This window comes from Sciurus carolinensis, chromosome 5 (assembly GCF_902686445.1).
Source record: "Sciurus carolinensis chromosome 5, mSciCar1.2, whole genome shotgun sequence".
Taxonomy (NCBI): domain Eukaryota; kingdom Metazoa; phylum Chordata; class Mammalia; order Rodentia; family Sciuridae; genus Sciurus; species Sciurus carolinensis.
This window is the reverse complement of record NC_062217.1, coordinates 138045938-138069576: the sequence shown is the minus strand read 5'-3', so window position 1 is coordinate 138069576 and position 23639 is coordinate 138045938. Positions and strand designations below refer to the sequence as shown.

The window sequence follows — 23639 nt, the reverse complement described above, 5'->3', positions numbered from 1 at the left end:
CTACCTCTAAGTAGTTATTACCAGTTTTTTTTCAAGTAACTCACCTTGTATAAGTTTCATTATTATTTAAAGTTTATACCACAAACTGTATTACCATTATATAAGGCAGATAAGAGGGGATCACAATGAAACACCCTAGGCAGATATCCACATCCAACTGCTTTGAAGTCATAAAGTACGATTATATCATGTAATCTACAATATTAGTGATTTACAAATTAAGTATCTTATATTTTCATAGCTAAAATCAGTGGAGAAACAGCTGAAATTCTCAGAAGTCATTTAATATAGGCTTACCCTTCACTAGCTCACCAATAAACTGCTTAATCCTATTACCATTTCTTCAGATACAAAATGGAAATAGTAATACCACCACCTAAACAAGAGTTGTTATGGAGAACGAGAAAACAATGAGATTACAACACTGTGCTTTGGATATAGTTAGCTATTAAAAGAACATGAAAATCTGTACAGAGGGTTTGGCAAGTAAAAAATGAAAAGTTTTGGGGCTGGAGAATATAGCTTAGTTGGTACAGTGCTTGCCTCCAAAGCACAAGGCCCTGGATTCAATCCCCCACACCACCATAAAAAAAAAAAAAAAAAAGAGAGAGAGAGAGAGAGAGAGAGAGAGAGAGAGAAATGTTTTGGGCCGTGTACATTCCTACAATAAGGATATCTCTGTTTGCTCTACTTACTCTAAAATTAGGGATAAGATGTTCAAATGCATTAATATATGAAGTAGTTAAATCGTTTTGTAAATGTTGTTCAATATTTACAGTTGGCATAGACTAAACTTTGCCCACAGTAAATGCACTACTAGCTGAAGTTTTAATTCATTACACTCATTTTGACAAATAAACCCACCTCACACAACTGTCCAATTATATTCCTCTACATTTTTTACATAGATTTTATGATTAAATCTTAAATAATACTCAATCTTTTAGACATATATTTTAGATATATAAATTATATCTGTATATTTTAATGCTTCCATACTATTTCTATTATAATAATAAGGGTCAGAAGAGTGTGTCACATCCAAGGAACTTTATTTCAAAACAGACAAGAATTTAACTCTTCCTTTTTATTTTTTTATGCTATTTTCCTTCATGGTTTGATGTTTACATGTAAATTTTCTTCACAACATTGCTCTGTCAGTCAACTCTGTATTATGCTTTTGACCTTCAATCACACCCTCACTGAACATTTATTTGCCTGTGGAATTCACCTATATTTTTATATGGTACCCTCACTAAGTAACTAGGAGTCAAATTCCTCATAAAGGTCCCAGATATAACAGCAAGCACAACAGGTGCTTATCCATAAAGGCAAAAGACAGTTTTAAGGGAGACATGGCTTAAAATTCTCCTCCTTAAGAAACCTTTTACTACTTTCAGTTGGTAGCTGCCCACTGAATCTAAAGAGGGTATTTTTTATTTTATTTTTCTTTATAATGAGCACCTCTCCACCCCATTATTCTACACATCTCAGCTCCGTAGACTTTATTGAAACGTGTTTGTCTCTCTTAGCTACTAGACTCCAAAATTCCCTGATGGCAGACTCTCTGTGTCTGATTAATCCTAAATAATAAACCTAAATGAAACAATAATCAATAAACCTAAATATTTTAAACTTAACTACATAATGTATATTCTCCTTTTCTAACTCTGAAACATATCAATCTGCCAAAATAATCTTTAAAAATAATCTGTTTATATATCCTTATAAATATATGTATATATCTTTATAAACATGTTTATAAATATGTTTACAAATATGTTTATAATCAGTAACCTATTCTAGTTCTAGATATATGCAAAAATTCATAAATCTGACATACCCCAGTTATAGTAACTTACTTTCTTATAACGGCATGTTTAAAAATTTGAGGTCCTCTCTTTAAATACTTATAATACAATAGTGACTTCTAGTTTGATTGGAAAGAATTACAGAGGGTCCTTATCAAATGCAGATTCCTGGGACCACACCCAAAGATACTGATTTGTTAAGTCTGGGGTATATTTTATATGCAATACTATGAGAATTAGTACTCTAGGCATTATTTCTGGAAATTTCTTGAAGCTGATAATCACCAATACATCTGGGATCTAAACATCAGTTGCTTCATTACAAAGCACCTATCTTGCAGCACTGCTATATGTAATTGCCCATTAAGAGCCAAATATGAAATGTCAGGTAGTTATGAGACTCAAAACTTTTAAGTTTTAGCCTGTGTCTGGCTGGGTCTTGTGCACCCTACTTGAGAGATGACATCAGCCCGTGGATGCCAAATTTGTTCAATAGAGGCAGTGGCACTTTTGAGATCATAAACACTTATTAAATTTAAATCTGCCACACTATCCGCAAATTAAAGGCTCTATCTTCCTGTAAGCTAACCACAGTTGAAGCTGTGAGCTAAATAAAGGAAACATATAAGCATTTCTGAGGACTTTCAAATACTATTATACACAGTGGAGGAAAACAACTTAAGTAGTTATTCTTAAGATTTTTTCAATCCTATAACTCCTTTTGATAAATTAAAATTCCCTAGCCCTCTCAATATATTGATTTGTAGCTGGGCCCAGTGGTGCACACCTTCAATTTCTGGGTTCAATCCCTGATACCAAAAAAAAAAAAAAAAAAAAAAAAAAAAAAAAAATACTGATTTGGCCCCAGTGAGAGAATGCCCTCAGTGAAGAATCATTGCATAATGTAGGAATTTCACCTCCCTATCACATCCAAGAATTTATCCAGTTTCACTTTCAGGAGTGTATCCACCAAAAATAAGCTTTAATTTTTAATTTTTCAAATATAATTCATATTCTTTTTGTTTACCCAATTGTCTAAATGTTCTTGGGCAGGTGTAATCATATAATCCCATTATGAGATTCCAAGAATACTTTTCTTTAATATAGACTAATTTTAAAAGTTCATTGAACAAAGTTTTATTATAATTTACATTGTCTCTCCAGCCTCAAAGAGGAAGGGGAAAAATTTAGCATTACCCTCAGTTGAGATACACAGGATAATAGACAGGGACTCATTATAAAGAAAACAAATTTAAAAATACACTATTTGGATTGAGTGGGCAACTACCAACTACAAGTAAAAGGTTTCTTAAAGAGGAGAATTTCAAGTCAAGCCTTCCTTGTAACTGTCTTTGGTCCTTATGAATAAGCACTTCTGGAGTGCTTATCCATAAAAGAATTGAGAATTATCTTCCAAAATTCAATCACAACTTTGTTGTATAGCATCACTTTCTTAAAAACAACTGTTAACTATTTTTTCATCAGACTGTCTCCTAGCATCTTAGTAAAATACATTTGTTTGGTAATATTTAGTTCAAAGTTTTACTGTCAAGTATCCTTTTTCCCCAAATGAATAAAGAATGCAAAGAAAGAAAACAATGTAAAGAGATTTGGGGAGAAATAGGTACTATATTTATGAAAGTAATTTTTAATATTATAAACAGTGAAAAAGTTACAGGTGTGCAAAACAAAGTGATAAAAGCATAGTATCTAAAAACATTAATTTAAAGAAAAGATAGCATTAAATATACTTATCCTCCAGTTTATAACATGTTTACATAAAAATTCATGATATTTAGATTTTCTTGAGATTTTTTCTTTAGACAAGTAAATTTTCCACTTATAGCTTTTCTATCTACTGATTTAGGAATTAGATTTCTTAAAAGCCTCCTGCTGACATTTAAAGTAGCAGTACCTTTCTTTGCTGGTGGTTCATCTTGTTGAAGTTGGTTTTCATGTAATCTTTTTCTTTGTGCATAGGTTTTAGCTGCACTGTCCTTAGGCATTTCAACTGCTTCATTACAAGTCGGTTTATTGTTTATTAAAAAAGATGTACCAGCCTCATCCTAAAGCAAAATTAAATATAATTCACATACAGAAAGCGATAATAAATATTAAAACTACATAAATTACCTCTTAAGAGTGTGCCATAAAAATTTTATTTTCAATTTTGTTGAAACATTTTCTAAATTATTTCTTGTTTTACCCTAAAATAACATGGCTCTGGCAAACAAGTAACATTTGGGGATGACCAGAGGACTCTACGAACACTCATTCCTAAAGTCACATTTGAAATGTACTGTGAAAAGAAAAATATGAAAGCACTGAAAAAGTTGTTTCTTATACTTTAATTCAAACCTCAAGGTTTCACTCTTGAAATTCAACAATTATTTTGTTTTATAATCAAAACCTCTTAAGTAATATTGTCCTAACTTGGAGAACTCCCAGAAAAATAGTTTTAACCTAAGCTTTTAGCCTATGTATAGTCATAAGATACACAGTCTACACACAGTTTTAAAACTGCACTTCGAGATCACTTAGGTTTTTATGTATTTTATGGCAAAGAATACACTCCCTAAAAAAAGACTAACAGAAAGAGTATAATATGGACTTATCCAGAAAGAGGAAGACTATTTCAGCAGTGTTGAGCAAGTCTAAAAAATAATCAAGGGATTGAAATGGCAAAGAATCATACCAATCTACTTTGAAAAAGTGTAATAAAACACAATATGCCATCTTACATCATTAAAATCAGCAAATGTCTTATTCCCAGGAGAGAAAAAATAACTATTTAATGACATAATTTTTTTAAGCAGAGTTGTTTTTGGATATTCCTAAACAAAGGATGTCATAAAAATAACCTCCATGCTTTTTTAACTAGTCCATTGGTGTTACCAACACATGACAAAATCCTGGGACAGAAAATTGAACCTTTGAAAGAGCTCCATTAATGGGTCTAAGTTGTCTCCTCCCCAACTCAAGGTACCTATAACAACTTGGTCACCCTCCCTGCCCCCACTTTAGACTGCACAATTTACAACAAAAATCTATCTTCCAAAAGTCAGTTATTGAAAGGGGGGTTTTCTGCTCATGAGATATGCTTAGAGAGAAAAAACTATGAGAAACATTTTTTAAAGGAATCTATCCATCCATCTATCTACCTACCTACTTATTTATTTAATTATTCATTCATTCATTCATTCATTCATTCATTCATTGCAGTATTGAGGATTGAACCCAGGGTATCAGACATGCTAGGTAAGTGCTCTAGCACTGAGCTATATCTTCGGTTCTCAGAACCATCATTCAGAACAAAATAAACCTTTTCATTTATGAAGTCTACTTTACAACAAGCTCTGGAATAGTGACCCCTGATCATCAGTTAATTAGTACAGTCAGGTAAGTTTCAAATTACTTTGCATTTGTTTATATATTTATGTAAAAACTGAGCACACTGGGAGCTGGGGTTGTAGCTCAGTCATAGAGCGCTTGTTTAGCACCTGTGACGCACTGGGTTCAATCCTCAGCATCATATAAAAATAAATTTAAAAAATAAAGGTATTGTATTCATCTACAACTAAAAAATATTTTTAAAAAAACTGAGCACACTGTTTGAAATTAGTTGATAAAACAAGGTTAGAACCTATCTTATTAGGTATTTATAAGCAGGGACAAATTAAACTAGGAATAATGATTATCATTTTTTACCATTACTTATTTAAATATTGCTAACACATTGTGGTATATAAATATACTACAGAAATAAACATAATTCCATGTGAAATTACCAAAAATTTTTTTTAAGCTGTGGCCACCAGAAGTAATCTATCTCTGGCATTCCTTTCTCTTATTTTTATTTTCCTTCACTGAATCAAAGAGCAGACTTTAAAATACATAAAAACCAAGATGTAAAAAAATCAGAGCAAAATCATGTAGTAAGGAACCAAATAAAAGTGATAAGCGCCTGGAGTCCCAGCAATTAAGTTATCAGAAAAGATCAGACCCCAAGTCCCAAATGCCTTACTTGCCTTATTTCAATCAATTTTCTTTTCCTTAATCTCTACCACCACTACCCTAAACCAAAGTCCTCATCAACTATCATTTGAACTCTTCCAACAGGTAGCTAAATGATCTCTGTCTCCAATCTTAAACTCATCTCAATCCATCTGCCACATTTCCAAAAATATATTTTAAAAACAATAAATAATGCTTAAAATAACCCCTCACTGCCTAGAAAATAAAACTGAAACCCTTTAATGCACTACTCAAGGTCTTCTACTGCACATTGCACTATTGTGTTTATACTTTATCTCTCTTACGGGAGGGGAAATCATTAAGAGGAGTAATTTTCATTAATCTGTATAATCTAGCACAGTACCTGGTATACAATAGATAACGAGTATTCTTGCCTGAATTAAATCATTTTTTGCTTCTCATCCCTATTCCTCCACCTTATTAAAAGGGCTATTTTTCCCAGTTCACATTCAGAAAAGTTAACACACTGAATAATGTATCTAACTACCAATAGAAAGGACTGCCACTAGAGATAAGACAATATTCATCTAGAATGTTCCCATTTGCCAGGTGTGCCTATAATTCCAGTGACCCAGGAGGCTAGGGAAGGAGGATGGTTAAGTTGTAGGCCAGCCTCAATAACTTAGTGAGATGCTCAACAACTTACCAAGACCCTGTCTCAAAATATAAAATGAAAAGGACTAGGATGTAGCTCAGTGATAATGGGTTCCTGGGTTTAACCCTTATACAAAAAAGAAGAAGGAAGGAAGGAAGGAAGGAAGGAAGGAAGGAAGGAAGGAAGGAGGGAGGGAAGTAAAGAGGGAGGGAGAAGGGGAAAGAAAAGAAGAATGCCCCCCATTTATCCCTGCAATATCAAAATCCAACTGGACTGGGTGTGCAGTTCAGTGATAGAGCACTTGTCTAGCATGCATATAGCTCTGGGTTCAATCCCAGCACCATAAAAAAGAAAACAAAAAAATTTTAAAGCCCATTTAATTTCCAGATGATTCAAAGAATGTTGGTGGGTTTAGGAGTCTGACAGGATACAAAGGAGCATCAACTGTTAGATCTTACAAGCTACCACTCTTACCTCTTCTGGTCACAGAACAAACATACAAAAGCATATTTAAACAAAGAGGAAATGGTTAGCTATTAATTTATTCAACCACCTGGGATAATATGAGATCTGAAGTCATTAAGGTGCTAGGGACCATACAGAAGTATCCTTTGTTCACATGCTGTACACTGGTTGAGTCATAGCCCATATTTTAAAACATTAAATAATTTCTGATAAACACTTATATGGTATGATTATTACATATATCTTACCATTTCTACATCTAAAAATAATTTGAAGAATCTTATAATATGGAAAAAAGGAAACAGGGAAAGAAGGAGAGGGAGAAAAAGAAAGTCAAAAGTCATTTTTATCAAAAAAAAAAAAAGATGGGTTGATTATCTTAGACTGAATAAATGAATATGGAATCACATAAATTTCTATTTATGAAAGGCTAAAAACCTTTAAAGGCTTTACATGTCACAGTATATAATGTAACTTTTTAAAGAAAATATTCTTGGTAATAAGCATATGAAAAACAATGCATATTAAAACAAACTTTTAAGGGAAAAAAAAAAAACCGACCTAATCCTACTGAATTTCATGTTATAGTTCCCTGATCATTAAAATCTGTTATCTAAGTACATTCAAGTTCCTTTTGTCTCAGAGTTCCCCTTTCAACTGAGGTTTAAATTTCCAAGGTTTTCATATTCTTTTCCTCTTCGGTGCAAAACATTGTTAGCAGTTATGAGATGTTATGTTCAAAAAGATCAAATGCCCTCCTCTAAATTCTCAAAAATTTGAATTTACACAATAGTAAATTTAATTCAATCTCAGCATAAGCAATTCAACATTGTTAATACAAGAGTCTTGGTTGCATAATTTTTTTTTAATTATTTTACCTTGAACAAAAACATGAGCTTTTAATCTAATAACAGCTATTTTATAAAGCAAAGTTAAATTCTTACACTGCCTTTAAATATATTTTCCTTATAAGGAAAATTTGTTGGTAGTATCTCTTTTTGATTAATTTTATATACCAATTCTTGACTTCTTTGATTCTGCATAATTTTTTTGTTTGTTTGCAAAGGAGAAAAATAGCAACGTTTAGCAAAAAAAATGTTAGGGTATCTAGAATGCAAACATGATACAGTTTTAAAATTTCTTGAAGTTAAAGGATTAAATAAAAATAAGCAATAGCAATACACTATAACATAATTGTCATTATGATCTCATTTTTGCTTAAAAAAACCTTGTTTCTGTATACAAAGGAAAGAGAAGTAATATGGCATATTAGGTAAGAGGAATCTGGAACCAGACTATCTGGTTCCTAGATTCTTCACCTTTAGTTTGATCACCCTAGGCAAGTCATTTACTCTCTCTATAAAAATAAGTAATAATGGCCAGGTGCAGTGGCACACACCTATAATCCCAGGAGCTTGGGAGGCTGAGTCAGGAAAATCACAAGTTCAAAGTCAGCCTCAGCAACTTCGCAATGCCCTAAGCAATTCAGTGAGACCCTGTCTCAAAATAAAAAATTAAAAAGGGCTGAGGATATGGCTTAGTGGTTAGGCACCACCGGGTTCAATCCCTAGTACCAAAATAAATAAATAAATACATAAATAAATAACATATCTACCTCAGAATTCTGAGATTTGAATGAGTTAATATATATATATATATATTTTTAAAAAGATGTCCAGAAAATAGTTAAGTGCCCTATAAACTTAAATACATATAAAACAAAAGTTTGTAAGAGCTACCAATCTACTTGCTGATTTTGTTTTGTTTTAATTTAGAAGGAAGATTATGGGAACTCCTTTCTTTGCTATTTTACACACTTTAATATGATTTAACTTGTACAACTAGAATCTACTATTTCATAACTAGAAAAATAAAGAAAAAGATAAAGAATTGTCTAGATAGCTATAATGTCTTCCCCTACATTATTTTGGTTATTTCTTTAAATTTTAAATTTTGAACCATTTATATTTAATATCTTAAAATATTCAGCTCTTTAGAAGAATAAATTTAAGTTAAAATAAGATGTGTGCCAAAGAAGAGTAAGAAAAGTAACAAGTTTAGAGTTCTAAATTCACAACACTTCCACAGATACCTGAAATTTCATTTTATAGATCTACAAAAGTCAAATCCACCCTCAACCACTTGGGGTGAATATGTGATGTATAGTCATTACAGTGCAGAGGACTCTCCAGAAGTAACTTTCATTCATATTCTGTATACTGCTCAGGCTTTATCCTATATTTTAAAATGGTTAGTAATTTTAGAGAAAAATAAACAAAATTTAAATATATCTAAGCAATGTCATATGCCTAATGAATGACACCTATACATGCAATATAGAATTATTTCAAGATTATCTTTTAAGGAAAGAAACAAGACAAAGAACTATAATCCCATTTGTATAAAAATTTTTAAAAGGAGTAAATTTGTGTGTGTGTATTCTACATATGTATAAATCTTCTAGAACATTTGAAGAAACTTTTTACTGACCATCACTGAAAAGAGGCAGAAAGGTGAAGGCACTTACACTTTTCATTTTTTTCCTCAACTACATTTACTACTTTTTAAAAATTATTTTTATAATAAACATACAAGGTCCTAATTCATGGTCCTTCATTTACTTTAAGTTCCTTATCAAGACAAAGATTAAAATATTACCTTATTAGACGTCTCAAGTTCTTGAACCAATTCTGAAAAAATAAAGAATATTGAAACATCTAAGCATCTAAAAAAAACTATGAAACATTTCTGAACAACTATGAAACATGAGCTGCTATAGTGTATTATATTCAGGAAAAAACTTTTGACAGCATTAGAAGGGCATAATACTCATCTGATAATTCAACCACAAGAGGATAATATATTAAAAAAGCCACTTTGAAAACTTTGAGCAGTCAGGTGTGGTGGTGCACACTTGTAATCCCAGCAACTTGGGAGGCTGAGACAAGAGGATTGAAAATTCAAAGCTAGCCTCTGCAACTTAGCAAGACTTGTGTCCAAATAAAAATGAGCTGGGGATGTAGCTCAGTGGTTGAGTAACCCTGCATTTAATTTTCAGTAATACAAGAAGTAAAATAAACAAAAAAAAACTGAGTGCAAAATTTAGTGACATGTGCTAAAGAGTAAAGGAATAGCAAAACATTAGAGAAATGGAACAAGTTCCTTTTTGGTCCACGTCAAAAAGCAGAGGCACCACTGACCTGTTATCTCCTATCTACCTTGTTTTACACAGAAAAGGGTGGAGTATTTGATCTCTAGTAAACTCAGATGGCATCAACAATAAAACATACATATAAATACATATAATCCTTCAAAGATAAAATAAAGCATGAATCTAAAAGACTACTTTAAACCACTCTACCAAATTGGTAAGCCCATAGCAGAATCTTCCTATCAGAAGAATAAAATTTACACCTTTACAATTTCCTAAGGGATTTCTTTAATGTATTTATAAAACTAGTACTTAGTTTTGTTTTGGGGGGGGGTTTGTTTTAGGGCTTTTTTTTTTTTTTTAACTTGTTTTGTTTTCAGAAGTTTTTTCTAATAATATTAGTCTAAAAATAAATGAAAGCAAAGTTCATTTTTAACCACAACAATATAAATGGTAAAAATATTAAAATATGCTACCTTTATCAAATAATTTTCTGGTCACTATGGTAAATAAGCCGCATAAATAGCATCCTGACCAACTATACTTTTTATGTGTTTATAAAGTCTAAATAGAGGTAAAATACATCCACTTACCATTTTCTCTTTTTATTAGCTCTTCTTGGGCTTTGATTAATTCTTCCTTGGTTTTAGCTAATTCAGCTTTAACTTGATTAAACTTTAGCTGCAAACAAGCAATAGCTTCCTGGGGATCAGCAAGAGATGCAATGTATAAGTGAGCGATTTCAGCCTGTTTCTTAATATCAGTGACATCATCTTGAAGAGAATCAATAATATCTTCAAGTCTTACAGAATTATGTGCTTCCTAAAAATAGCAAAAACCACATGTCTAACATTAACAGCAAGTTTAACCTTTACATGTGGTACTATCTGACTTAGTTTTAAAAACAGCAAAAAATTCACAACCTGAAATTATTTAAAAGAAATTATATGGAAGCATCCCCAATTATGAAAAATTGGAGTTCCAGAATTCATTTTCTATCATATAGAATATGAGGCATAGTTCCTCATAGAAATGTCATTAACTGCATTAAGAGAACAATTATGATTATCTAGCTCAGAAAGTTTCACTTACAAAATCAGTCTTCTTACAAAATGTTTTTATCCTCCATTTTCACAACTCACCCCCCATCCCACCATGTCTAACATAGTGGTTTGATAATATAGTGATTTGAAAACAAGAGCCTGGACATCACTGTCCCAGGCTCTTGAACTGAGTAAGGGTGGGGGTTGAGGTACGGGGTGTCGATCAATTTCAACTTCACAGGAAGCAGCAAAAAAGGATAAATTTTCCTTAAAAGTACAGAATGGTGGTTACCTACAAAGGGCCACCCTTTTTATATATAATTTTTTTTTTTTAATCAAAGCAATGAATAAGTGATCCCTTAGTTGTTCCCTTACACCTTTCTAGGAGTATTCCATAATCAGACGAAAAAGAATCTTACCTACTTACAATCAATACAATGATTCAAGTAAAAAAAAAAATGGAAGATAGATTTTGATAGAAATTCTTCCTAATTCAAAAGGTATATTTAAAGTATTGTGCTTACATTTCTAATAAAACATGCCTAATTACAATAAAGCTATATTACTGTAAATATTGTCTTAATTCTAAACTACATTAATAGTCTTCATCATTGATGTGGTTTACTAAATCTCTGCACCAAAACCTCAAGAGATAATTTTAATATATATCAAGTAACATACTTCAGTTTCAACTTTCATGACACAAACTCCATTCATTGGTTCATCATGGATATCACATTTACCAATCAAATCCTTGAAGATAGCCAAACGACATTCAGCATTTTCTTCTAATATCTCTCTTTCCTGAAGGAGTGTTTCCCTTCATAACACAAATTAATTCCATTAAGAAACAAAAAGGCAATACTTTGTCTTAAACTTCTAAAGTTAAGTATATTACACATTAAAAGCAAATTTAAATAATCATGTGTTGGAATTAGTAACTTTGTAACTTTTTTTAACTTTGTATAAAGAAAACTAAAATTTTTACAACTTTGGTATTTTTTTTACATCTGTTCCTATGAGAACTACTGACCTATGATTTTGCATTCTTATAACTGCTTTGCCATTTTTAAAAAGCAAGATTTTGTGGCTGGCCACAGTGGTGCAATCCTTTGTAATGACTTGAGAGGCTGAGGTAGGAGGATCAAAAGTTCCAGTTCAGACTCAGTAATTTAGTAAAACGCTCAGGAACTTAGTAAGACCCTATCTCAAAATAAAAAATAAGTAGGGCTGGGGATGTAGCTTAGTGGTAATCCCACTCCATCCTCCCAGTTTCAATACCATGTACCAAAAACCAAAAACAACAACAACAGCAAAAATCAAGATTTTGTGTTTATAATATGAACCAGGAACACATCTTCTCTGTGCTGGAAAAGTTTCCATAAACATCAGTATCATTCTTCCCAGAACATTAGGAGATTCACTAGTGAAGGCATCTGGGCTTAATAATTTCTCTGTGGGAAGGTTTTGAATGTATAGTTTTACATTCCTTATTGGTCTAGAACTGTTTGGATGTTCTGTTTTATTATCTTTTGGTGGGTTATATTTTCTGAGGAATTTATGCAGTTTGTCTAAATTTTAAAATTCACTGACAAAGTTGTACTCTTCTCTTAATGTATGTAATGGCTCTAATGATACTTATTCTAAATTCCTCACATTGACCATTTTTCCACCTCTTATCTCTTGATCAAGACCTTGCCAAGAATTATCACATTTCATTAGTCTTTTAAAAGACCAATGTTAACTTTACTGATACTACGTTGTAATTTGTTTTCCAACTCATTAATTTCTACCTTTTAGAGTTAACAAAGTCTTCCTCATATTTTAGCCTTAACATGATCTTTTAATCTAATTTCCATGAGATTTATTATTAGTTCCTTGATTTGAGGACTTTTTATGGTCTAATACATACATTTAAGTTTCAGAGCAACTGGATGAGTTTAACTAATCACTGAGATTTTCTCTTTATTTGCATTTAATCTAAAATTTGAGATTTTTTTAGTTATCTTTTCATCATGAATTTATACCTTTAAACATTACAAGCAAAACAAATTTCTACATTGTCTCCATATTTTGGAGTTCACTGATGTTTACTTCAGTGCAATCAAAAGTGTGTATTCTGCAGTGATTTGTCCTATGTTGTATATAGCTCAAATAAAGTTTACTAGTCGGGCCCAACAGCACATGCCTGTAATCCCAGTGACTGGGGAGGCTGAGGCAGGAGAACTACAAGTTCAAAGCCAACCCGCAACTTAGCAAGGCCCTGAGCAACTCAGTGAGAACCTGTCTCAAAATAAAAAATAAAAAGGGCTAGGGATGTGGCTCAGTGGCTAATCACCCTTGGGTTCACTCCCTGTTACCAAAAAAATAAAATTTACTAATCATGGTGTTCAGACAAAAAATATTCAGAAACCGTCCATTAAAAAACAAGAAAATAAGTTTAAAAAACTAAATAAGTAAATAAAATCTTCAATTTTGTGCCAAGTCATGAAAGAAATAACTTACTTAAAGTCAGCTTCCCGTTGAGCCCAATATTGAGTAAACTCCTGGGTAACTTCTTCTCGAATTTTAAATTCCAATGTTAGCTTTTCTTTTTTTTCACTTATTAGTTTTTTTTTCAAGTCTTCTATTAAATCCAAAAGTTTCTAAAACATTTAAATATTGAAATTCTTAGAAAAGCATATCAAGAGAAATACCTTCAAAATGTTCAAAGATAAAATTATTTTCACTTAGTCAATTATAAATATACATCCTTCTTATAGTGCTAATATTCTCACTGAAAATTGTACATTTGCAGGAATTCATTAATCTGAAAAATCAAGTGGACTTCTCTGCATTTCAGAAACAGATTTATGGAAAAAATAAAATTATGATAACTCAAAGGTCTCTCTAGTTGTACTAAGAGAAAAAGTAATGTAAGATCTGAGCATGTATTATCCTTCAGGAATTATGTTGGAGAGTTCTATTTCATCCACATTTCACAGGTGGAGAAAGGACTAGATCTATGGTAAATGCTAAAGTTGGGTTTGTTATATTGTGTGGACATACAAATATGTAATAATTAATTACACCAATATGTATAATTATAATGCATCAATTAAAATTTTAAATAAAAAGGTAAAAAATTTTTAATAATAAAATGGAAGTATCCTATCAAAGTCTAAAGACCAAGTGCTATACAGAATAAAGAAATCGTGGGCTGAGATTGTAGCTCAGTGGTAGAGTGCTTGCCTAGCATGTGTGAGGAGCTGGGCTAAATTCTCAGCACCACATACAAAAAAATAAAGACTCATCAACAATAAAATATTTTAAAAAAAGAAACTGCTAAAAATACCCACTTTCCAAACATAAAAAGACATTACAAAACATCATCTTCCTAGGTTTTTAGACTATCCAGATATAAGTAACAGCTCTGTAGCCTTTGAAAACACATATAATCATGTAATAAACAGTGAACAAGATAAAGTAGTTATCACTTAATATGGTAGGTATAGATTAATAAATAAAATAAGTTACAGAACTAAGAAAAACAACTGATACTCTTTTTTAACATTTCTGATTAAATTTCTCAGTAACAAATTAACCAATAAACTCTCTTAAGGCTTACAGATCTTTCATTGTCTCAACTTTATATTTCAAAACATTTCTGCAGACATATTGACTTTGAAATTCTACTCCTAAGAACTTACACTGAGCAAATAATGATATAGCCCAGTGTTTTAGCTGTAAGAAGGCTTATTCCACTGGTGGTGTTTGCAGTAATTCAGTTTTATTTAAATGAAGTGAAACCCAAGTCAAGAGCCAAACTTGAAGGATTAATTCAATTACACTACTGTCATACAGAAACACCATAATTAGTAATAAAGGCCTATAGTAGTAATTTATACTTTTCAATTTTTATTTTTGGTACTGGAGATTGAACCCAGGGGTGCTTTACTACTGAGATATATTCAAGAACCTCCACACCAATTTTTTGAGAAAGGGTCTTGCTAAGTTGCCCCGGCTGGCCATAAACTTGTGATTCTCCTGTCTCAACCTCCTGGGTTACTGGGATTGCAGGTGTGACTACCACTTCTGGCCACTTTTTTATTTCTGAGAATTGATCCCAGAGCCTCAGGCATGTTAGAGAAACACTCTACCACTGAGATACATCCCCAGTCCAGCCACAACTTTTTTATATATATATATATTTTTTTTTTTTTTCAGTTATAGATGGACCTTTATTTTATTTATTTATTTTTATGCGGTGCCAAGGATCAAACGCAATGCCTCACACATGCTAGGCAAGTGCCCTACCACTGAGCTACAACCCCAGTCTCACAACTTATTTTTAAATGAAGAAAATCAGGTTACAAAACAGTAAACTATACCACTATTCACATGAGTAGCAGATTAGGAGATCTTTATACATAATTTTCTTTTATTACATTCTCCTATTAATATACTACTACTTTAAAATGTTTAAATAACCACACACTGTCCCATTGTTTAAAACAATAAACTCTAAGGAAAAAAAATGCTAAGAATTGGGGAACAAATGTGGGCATACTTAAATTATTTTAATAATTTCCAACAATTGTCAATGCTAGATTAGAAATGACTAAAGAAACATAACTCAAAGGGCTGGAGAGATAGCTCAGCTGGTAGAGTGCTTGCTTTGCAAGCACAAGGCCCTGAGTTTGATCCCCAGTACTACAAAAAAGAAAAAAAAAAAAAAAAAAAAAAAAGAAAGAAAGAAACATAACTCAAAAGTTATATTCTAAGTTAAGTCATAGATAAAAACAAAGTGGCTATAAAGGACATATGCATTTACCACTGGAAAAATGTCAAGATGGATGGTATGATAGATTATTTTACTACCTTAATGTTAAATTTCTTGGTCATGTAAATGGTCTTGTCATCATGAGTAAATGTCTATGTTCTCAGGAAATACCTTATTTAATGTCTATGTTCTCAGGAAATACCTCAGGAAATCTGAAATATTTAGTTTTAAGGTATCTTTATGGATGTATATTATTTTCAAACAGTATAAGTCAACAAAAAATTTGTAATCAAATTGCATTCTACTGTCATGTATAACTAATTAAAACAAATAATTTTTTTTTTAAAAAAAGGAAAGAAAATGTGTATCTACATACCCAAAACAAATGGCAAATTCAGGTATTAAGCATTACATCAGTGTTTCTATAGGTTTGAAGTTTTTCAAAAAATAAAATGGAGATACAAAAATTTTAGTGTATTTCTGAAAAAGAAATGGAAGAATGGCACACACCTGTAGACCGAGATACACATATGGCTGAGGCAGAAGGATAACTTGAAACCAGGAATTCACAGCCAGCCTGGGCAACATAGAGACCCTGTCTCCAAAAGAAAAAAAAGCCTAGCATGGTGGCTCACACCTGCAATCCCACCTACTGTAAGTAATTCCAGCTATTCAGGAAGCTGAGGCAGGACCATCACAATTTCAAGGCCATTTAGAGAGATACCCAACACTCTCCTGACCCCATCTCAAAATTAAAAATTAAAAAGTGGATACAGGATACAGCTCAGTAGCACAACACTTCTGAGTTTAATACCCAGTATCAAATAGATAGATTTTAAAAAAGAAACCAAATAAATAAGAAAAAAAAAAAAGGGGAAGAGAGACTTAAGAATTGTTAACATTAGATTCATAGAAATTCTTAATACATACTCTTTTCTCCTCATGGCTGAGAGCCTTGTCTTCCTCTAATGTTTTATCTAGATTTTCATCAATAAGTTCAGTTTCAACATTTTGTTTTTCTTCAGTTTTTTCTAGATCCTCAAGTAAGTCTTCATCTTCAACTAGATCTTCTAGACTATTGTCCCAGGAAATGGTGGTTCTTTTTACATTTGATACTTTATTATCCAAATTTCTGTCTAATGATTCATCTTGAGATTTGATGGGTCCAAAAGATTTCTCTTGAGAAGAATTCAAAACATCTGGAACACAAACCTGTTAAAATATCCAATGTGACTTAAAATAAAAAAAAAAGCAAGAAATATCCACTAAAAATTAATTTTATAAATTCACATCAAATGATAACTCGTTACAGCTCCGCAAACAAATAAAAAGAAATCAGCATCCTTAAATGAAGATTCTATTTAGAAAAACCAACTTACACATGAAAACTCCAGGTAAATCTACCTTTCTAAGTTCTGAGCAATATTTCTAACAAAAGCATTTCTGATTACCTAGCACTAAGTGAACAAGATGAATGGCAGAATAGATAACTAATTCCAACAATACTCATTAATTTACGCTTATAATTAACACTTATTACTAAAAGTCATTTTAGTTTTTACAAGGACAACTTTAAATCTTTTCCCATCTCTTCATATTGGGTCAAATAGTTACATTTTTACTTTCAAGTTATATCCTAGGCTTAAAGTAATAAGTGCAAAATATTTATTTCAAAGAAAATTGTTCATATTCTAATAGTAAGAGATGGTTTCATAAATTTTACAGCAATTTGAATATATTTACCTTTTGTGCAATGGCTGAGAACTTCAATACATTGAGTGTTTCATCATAGGCAAAACAACACTGGCTGATATTGACAATCATACATATTTTCCCTTTACCATTAAAAAAACTTTGAAAATAGTGGGTCAGTTTACTTTCCCGGAAAGGCACATGCTGTTGAAACCTATGGAAAATTTTTTCAAAGAACTAAATTAAGATAAATCTCATGAAGTCAGGATGTTGATGAATTTTACAAAGAAATAACTAAGCCACCTACCATGGATATAAACTTCAGGTCAGTGACTAATTCTACCAGTAACACTGTAATAGTTCTTCTATTTTCTTTAAATACTACTACTAATAAAAATACTACCAACAACTGACTAGCCAAAAAGTAACTAAAATCATATTTAACTGAGTTACATCCTCCAATGTAGTCCTACAATAGATGTCATAAAACACTTTTCTAGATGGTGAGGACTGATTTACCACTGACTCATTTTCAAAATGCTAATTAAAGCAAAAATCTATCATATCTAGTGGAACACAACAACACATTAGTAAGATCAAAGTGGTAAAATGATGCCAAACCAGCGTCAAGAAAAACTTATCTAAGTAAAAAGTATCTGCTAGTAAATATTTGCTATGAAAAATACTGAGTTTACTTGATAAGTCCCTGCATCAATTAACAATTTTTTTATTTCTATCATTTTTTTAATCCAAGATCTCTAAGTACTTCAATCATAAAGCATACATAAGAAATTTTTAAAATAGTATTTTCATAAAATAGCGAAGTTGAGTTTAAATATAACACTTAATATGCTCTTTCAATACCACTTACTTAGATTTTTCACTGTTCTTCAAAACATTAATACACTTTCCCAGAGTCAATAAAGAAGTATTTATGTTCCCAGTCTCTCTTAACCTTTCACCTTCATTCTGTGTCTTCATGCTGCGTTCTGAACCAGCAAGATCACATAGAGACAATCTGAATCAACCAAAAACACACAAAAAAGATTACTTTAAAATTCTTCAAAAAATTAAAAATAATTGCAGTTTAAAGAATGTTCAACTTACTCACTAACTCGAATAACACGAGACATTTCAGGATCTTCGATTTGTAATATTCTAATAGTGAATATGCTGTGACTAAAAGAAATATACAAAGATCAAATATTATTTTTCCATTTTTAATAATCAAATAATATATTTCCAATAGTATATTTCCATTTTTGCAGTCTAAATAAAAGAGATAAGAATCACAAATGGACCTGTATTTATACTCAAGTATTAGTAGTAGTCCAACCAGGGCATTTTCCAAATAGTTACCATATATGTTAACCCATTGTTCCACAGATACCTATATATCCACTAAAATCATCTTATCTTTTGCCTAGCCCCAAATCCCTCAAATCTTCTCCTTTTGACATTCCAACTTCTATTAAGAAAATCATTTATAATACTGAATTTTCTTGCAAAGATCATATTAGTTAAAATATTATATATATTTTACAGCTAATAATTCTTCATATATATACCTAAAGCCAAACATACATTTGACCTTATATGGATTTATCATATAAATCATGTATCATGTATCATGTATCACCCAGAACTGAATACGAGACCATGGCTCCTAAGAGAAAGTCTTTCCCCTTAAGAGAAAAATCTGTTTTAAATAACTCACTTCTGAAACATCTTTACTTTGTCTCCCATCCCCTAGCCCTTTCATCAAAAACATCCTTAACCCCTTGAAATATGGCCTAATGTAGTATACATATAGTATCCACGGGGTAAGTGAGAAAGAGAAAAGATCACCATTCTAGGCTACTTCAAAAACGAGCTAGGGTATTGACGTAAAGGAAGAGTAAAAAGACTCAGGAGGCTGAGGCAAGAGAATTCCAAGTTCAAGGCCAGCCTCAATAAATTAGTGAGACCCTCAGCAAGACAATGTCTCAAAATTTAAAAAGAACTGGGAATACAGTTCAATGATAAAGAAACCCTAGGTTTAACCACTAGTACCAATAAAAAGTAAAAAAGTTTGAGACTTCCTTCAAATTAGTGAACCTAATGTTAAGACAACAAATAGTGCTGATAATATTACGTGTTTTGTTCTCTTCACTCTACAGAAGTCTTTTATGCCTATGAATTAGTTTAACATATCAGAGAACTTACTGACCACTTTAATCTAAAATTAGTTGCATTTAAATTAGCACAGAATACTATGAGTGCTTCAGGATTACTCCATAAGGTTTACTCCTTACCTTCTACTGGAAGAATTGTTCAGTTTTGTGAAGGCAACACTCTGATGCTTTATCCCCAGTTTTAAAAGTCTATATGCTTCTTTGGAATCAGATACTTGAATCCACTGTAGATCTTAAAGAAATAAAGAGGATACATAGCATTTTATGAAAACACAGGACCCGCCTAAAGTTTAATCTCTTTGAAGGTATTTTCCCAGTAATATATAATGAAATCTTTCTTCTAATAAAATATTCTAGTTGGAGTGAACTCAGTTTTCCATATTCCTCAACATAAATGTTTCAGAAGAGAGATTATAATGTTATAGCATTTAAATTACACAAACTACAAAATAAATGTTCTTCAATAGAGCCTGCCCATGGGAAAACTAAAAACAGATAAATGCCTTAGAATCTGACACTCAAGAGGGGAAAAAAAAAAGGACAATACAATACAGATTAAACCTATAAATTATGGAGTCATGGAACATTACAGATTGTAATTCATTAATGAATAATGCAATAAAAATTTTTTGTTACAACCAGAATTTTATAAAATGAAACAATACAGAAAACATAATAGGGCATACTTGCAGTAAGATAAGCATAATTACTGAAACTTCTGAATTCTGCATATATATACATATGTAAGTACTGGGTCATGATGTTATTAATATGTATTTCTTACTGTAATGGTTTTAAAAGATGTGAAAAATACCACTATGGTATTAGTTACAAAATTTGGTCAGTGTTACAAAATAGCAATAATGTAAATAACAACACATCCAGTTTTTCCCATCACTAAAAACCCAATTAAAGATACTCAAGCAAACACACTATAGGTCTAGACCTTTTTACATTCAAGTATAACAAACACACCAAAATATATTTCCAAAACACAAAATTCTCTTATTTTCTTAATGGTTATAATGAGTATAAAAATTCCTAATTTGGTTTGCTTTTCTGTACCTATCACAAAGCCTAGGAGACAACTATGGAACAATAAAATAAAAATACTCATTAGTATACCTTTTATAAAAGAATAGCCCTTTACATCTTGAGAAAGTCGTAGCATCTTTCTCTTTTGGAACTTTGAGGATACAGGAACAAACAAGTCATAAATACATTCATTGTAAATTTCAAAAAAAGAAACCCACACAGAAAATTTTGTATTATTATCCATATTCAAACTAGCTTGTTCACAATCTTTCATGGATTCTTCAAACTCTGGGATATTCAAAGAGTTTGTTAAGTTTCCTACAAAATAACAGAAAGAAAAAAAGGAGAAGCACAAAATTAATCAATGGACTAAAACTGAGAAAAAGAATACCTCATGACTCCTGGACTTGAAAAAACAAGTATCCTTAATCTTCTGATCATCTACTTTCAATACTTTTTGAATTAGAGTTAGGAATAAATAATATTTGGAATAAGTATGATTTCTTATCCTTCCTTTATTTTTGAAAATATGCTAGTGAACTAAATACAAATTAAATGCAGCAAGTATGGTGATATACACCTGTAATCTTGGTGAATCAAGAAGCTGAGACAGAAGGATCTTAAGTTCAAGGTCAGCCTCAGCAACTTGGCAAGACCTTTAGCAACTCAACAAGATCTCAACTCAAGATAAAAAAAAAAGGGGGGCCTAAAGACAACTCAGTGGTTAAGTACCCTCAGGTCCAATCCCCAGTAATACACTCCCCCCCAAAAAGAGAGCAATTAAATGCAAAAATAAAGAAAACTCAGAGAATCTCTTGAATTTTAATATTAAAATTATAGCCAGTGAAAGGGACATCTGTGACAGTTAATCTAAATCAAACTTTATAGTCACTGATAACTCATAGATATCATTTTTCAGGTACTGCTATATCAACAATTAAATTATCAGGAGTGGTTTAAAAATTAAAAGCTTTTTCAAATGTATTTCACATAGTCAAAAAATAAAAGATAAGTGAGTAAGAAAATCTTACCATAGAAAGTATCATAACTGTCATTATGCATAGCAACCTAAAAAAGAAAGATTTGAAAGAGTTTAAAGACATTTTTAGTTAAGGTTAAAAAAACAAGCTATCAATCACCTACCCAAAAAGTCACTGACCAAACCACAATCTTCCATCCACTCTCTGTTCAGTGATTTGTGTTTATTATTTTTTTTCCTAGTTAAATAATACAATCATATAGTAAATTTGAGAAACTAAAGAAAAGTATTAAACAGAATATCATCATGTATAATCCCTGTCGGCCAGAGATAATTACTACTGTTAATATTTAAATGTATTCCTCCTTCTATTTTTTTACCCCATACTTAAGTTATATGGTAAGCTTTTTCTCACTATAGCTAAAAATTACTTATAAACATTTGATGATGACTGTGTAACTACAGATATAAAATAACTTAATTATCATTTATTATTAAACATTTTAGATTTGGATTTTTTACAAAATTTTGCCAGTAAAATAATACTATAATAAACATCATTATCTATTCTCTACAAGCTAATTATTTCCTTAGAATGTATAGCTAAATGAAGTTGTATAAAATTCTTGCTCTTAATATAGCACTGCCAAATTGCTTTTTGTTATTTGTGAGCTCTTCTCAGTTATACATAACAGTGGAATCCATTTTGATATAATTATACAAGCATGGAATCCCACCACGTACATCCAAATTGCTATTTGTAAACATTTTACAATTTTTAAAAAAAATTTGTTCAGATTTTGATAGACCTTTATTTTATTCATTTATTTATATGTGGTGCTGAGAATCAAACCCAGTGCTTCACACATGCTAGGCAAGCGCTCTACCACTAAGCTACATCACCAGCCCTCCTCTCAATGTTTCAAAGAACAAAATTTCAGCCAGGCATGGTGACACACACCTATAATCCCAGAAACTCAGAAGGATCACAAGTTTAAAGCCAGCCTCAACAACTTAGCAAGACCCTAAGCAACTTAGCAAGACCCTGTCTCAAAGTAAAACATAAAAAACAAAAAAAAGGGGGGTGGGGATGTGACACAGTGGTTAAGCATCACGGAGTTCAATTCCTGGTATCAAAAAACAAGAAAATTCCCATTAATATTTTGCAAATATTTATAAAAACTGCTAATAGTTCTTAACCATAAACAGAATAAATTGTCTGAAAACACCACAAAACCCAGGAGGCACAAATAGAATAAACAGACAAGTATAACTTCATAAAAAATTTTAAGTTTATATAAAATAATATCCTCTCATGGCATATCGTATCTTTACTTCTCTATTAATTTATTATCAGTCTCTGCTATGGTCTGAAATGTTCCCACTAAAATTCTTGTTGAAATTTAATTCCCATTCTGAGGTATTAAGAGGTGGGGCCTTTAAGAGGTAATTGGCCATGACAACTCATATGGATTAATCCTTTCATGGATCAATGGACTAAAAGGTTTTCTTGAAAGTGGATCTATCATGAAAGTCAATTTAGCTCTGCCCCACAGATACACCCCTCTTGCCGTGTGAAGGTCTGAATCACCTCTAGACTCTACAGTCTCCACCAGTAAGAAGGCCCTCACCAGATACAGCTCTGAGACCTTGAATCTTCCATTCTACAAAATTGTGGACTGACTAAGCCTTTGTTCTTTACAAATGACCAGTTTGAGGTATTTAGTTATAACAACTAAAATAGTCTCCATGATGGTAGTACTATTTGTCCTCAACAGTTGAGATGGGTGCAGTGGTGCATACCTGCAATCTCAGCAGCTTGGGGGGGCTAAGGCAGAAGGATCGCAAGTTCAAAGCCAGCCTCAGAACTAGAGGCCCTAAGCAACTTAGCAAGACT

The 23639-nt window shown here is 31.7% G+C and overlaps 1 protein-coding gene across 6 annotated transcripts in view; it reads right to left on the bottom strand.

Annotated features, from left to right (window-relative positions):
• The window catches only part of Kif20b (kinesin family member 20B), a 70142-nt gene that overhangs the window by 39531 nt on the left and 6972 nt on the right, over positions 1 to 23639 (bottom strand). For 5 of the 6 annotated variants that reach the window (XM_047554536.1, XM_047554539.1, XM_047554541.1 and 2 more), the window contains exons 7-18: positions 21795 to 21831; positions 20854 to 21081; positions 19849 to 19960; positions 18662 to 18733; positions 18426 to 18572; positions 17606 to 17768; positions 16793 to 17074; positions 13606 to 13745; positions 11782 to 11920; positions 10651 to 10879; positions 9565 to 9596; positions 3727 to 3877 (exon numbers count right to left, since the gene is read on the bottom strand). In XM_047554536.1, coding sequence (XP_047410492.1) covers positions 3727 to 3877; positions 9565 to 9596; positions 10651 to 10879; positions 11782 to 11920; positions 13606 to 13745; positions 16793 to 17074; positions 17606 to 17768; positions 18426 to 18572; positions 18662 to 18733; positions 19849 to 19960; positions 20854 to 21081; positions 21795 to 21831 — 1732 coding nt within the window. The remainder of the gene's footprint in view (positions 1 to 3726; positions 3878 to 9564; positions 9597 to 10650; positions 10880 to 11781; positions 11921 to 13605; positions 13746 to 16792; positions 17075 to 17605; positions 17769 to 18425; positions 18573 to 18661; positions 18734 to 19848; positions 19961 to 20853; positions 21082 to 21794; positions 21832 to 23639) is intronic. The other variant, XM_047554540.1, reaches the window with a different exon arrangement.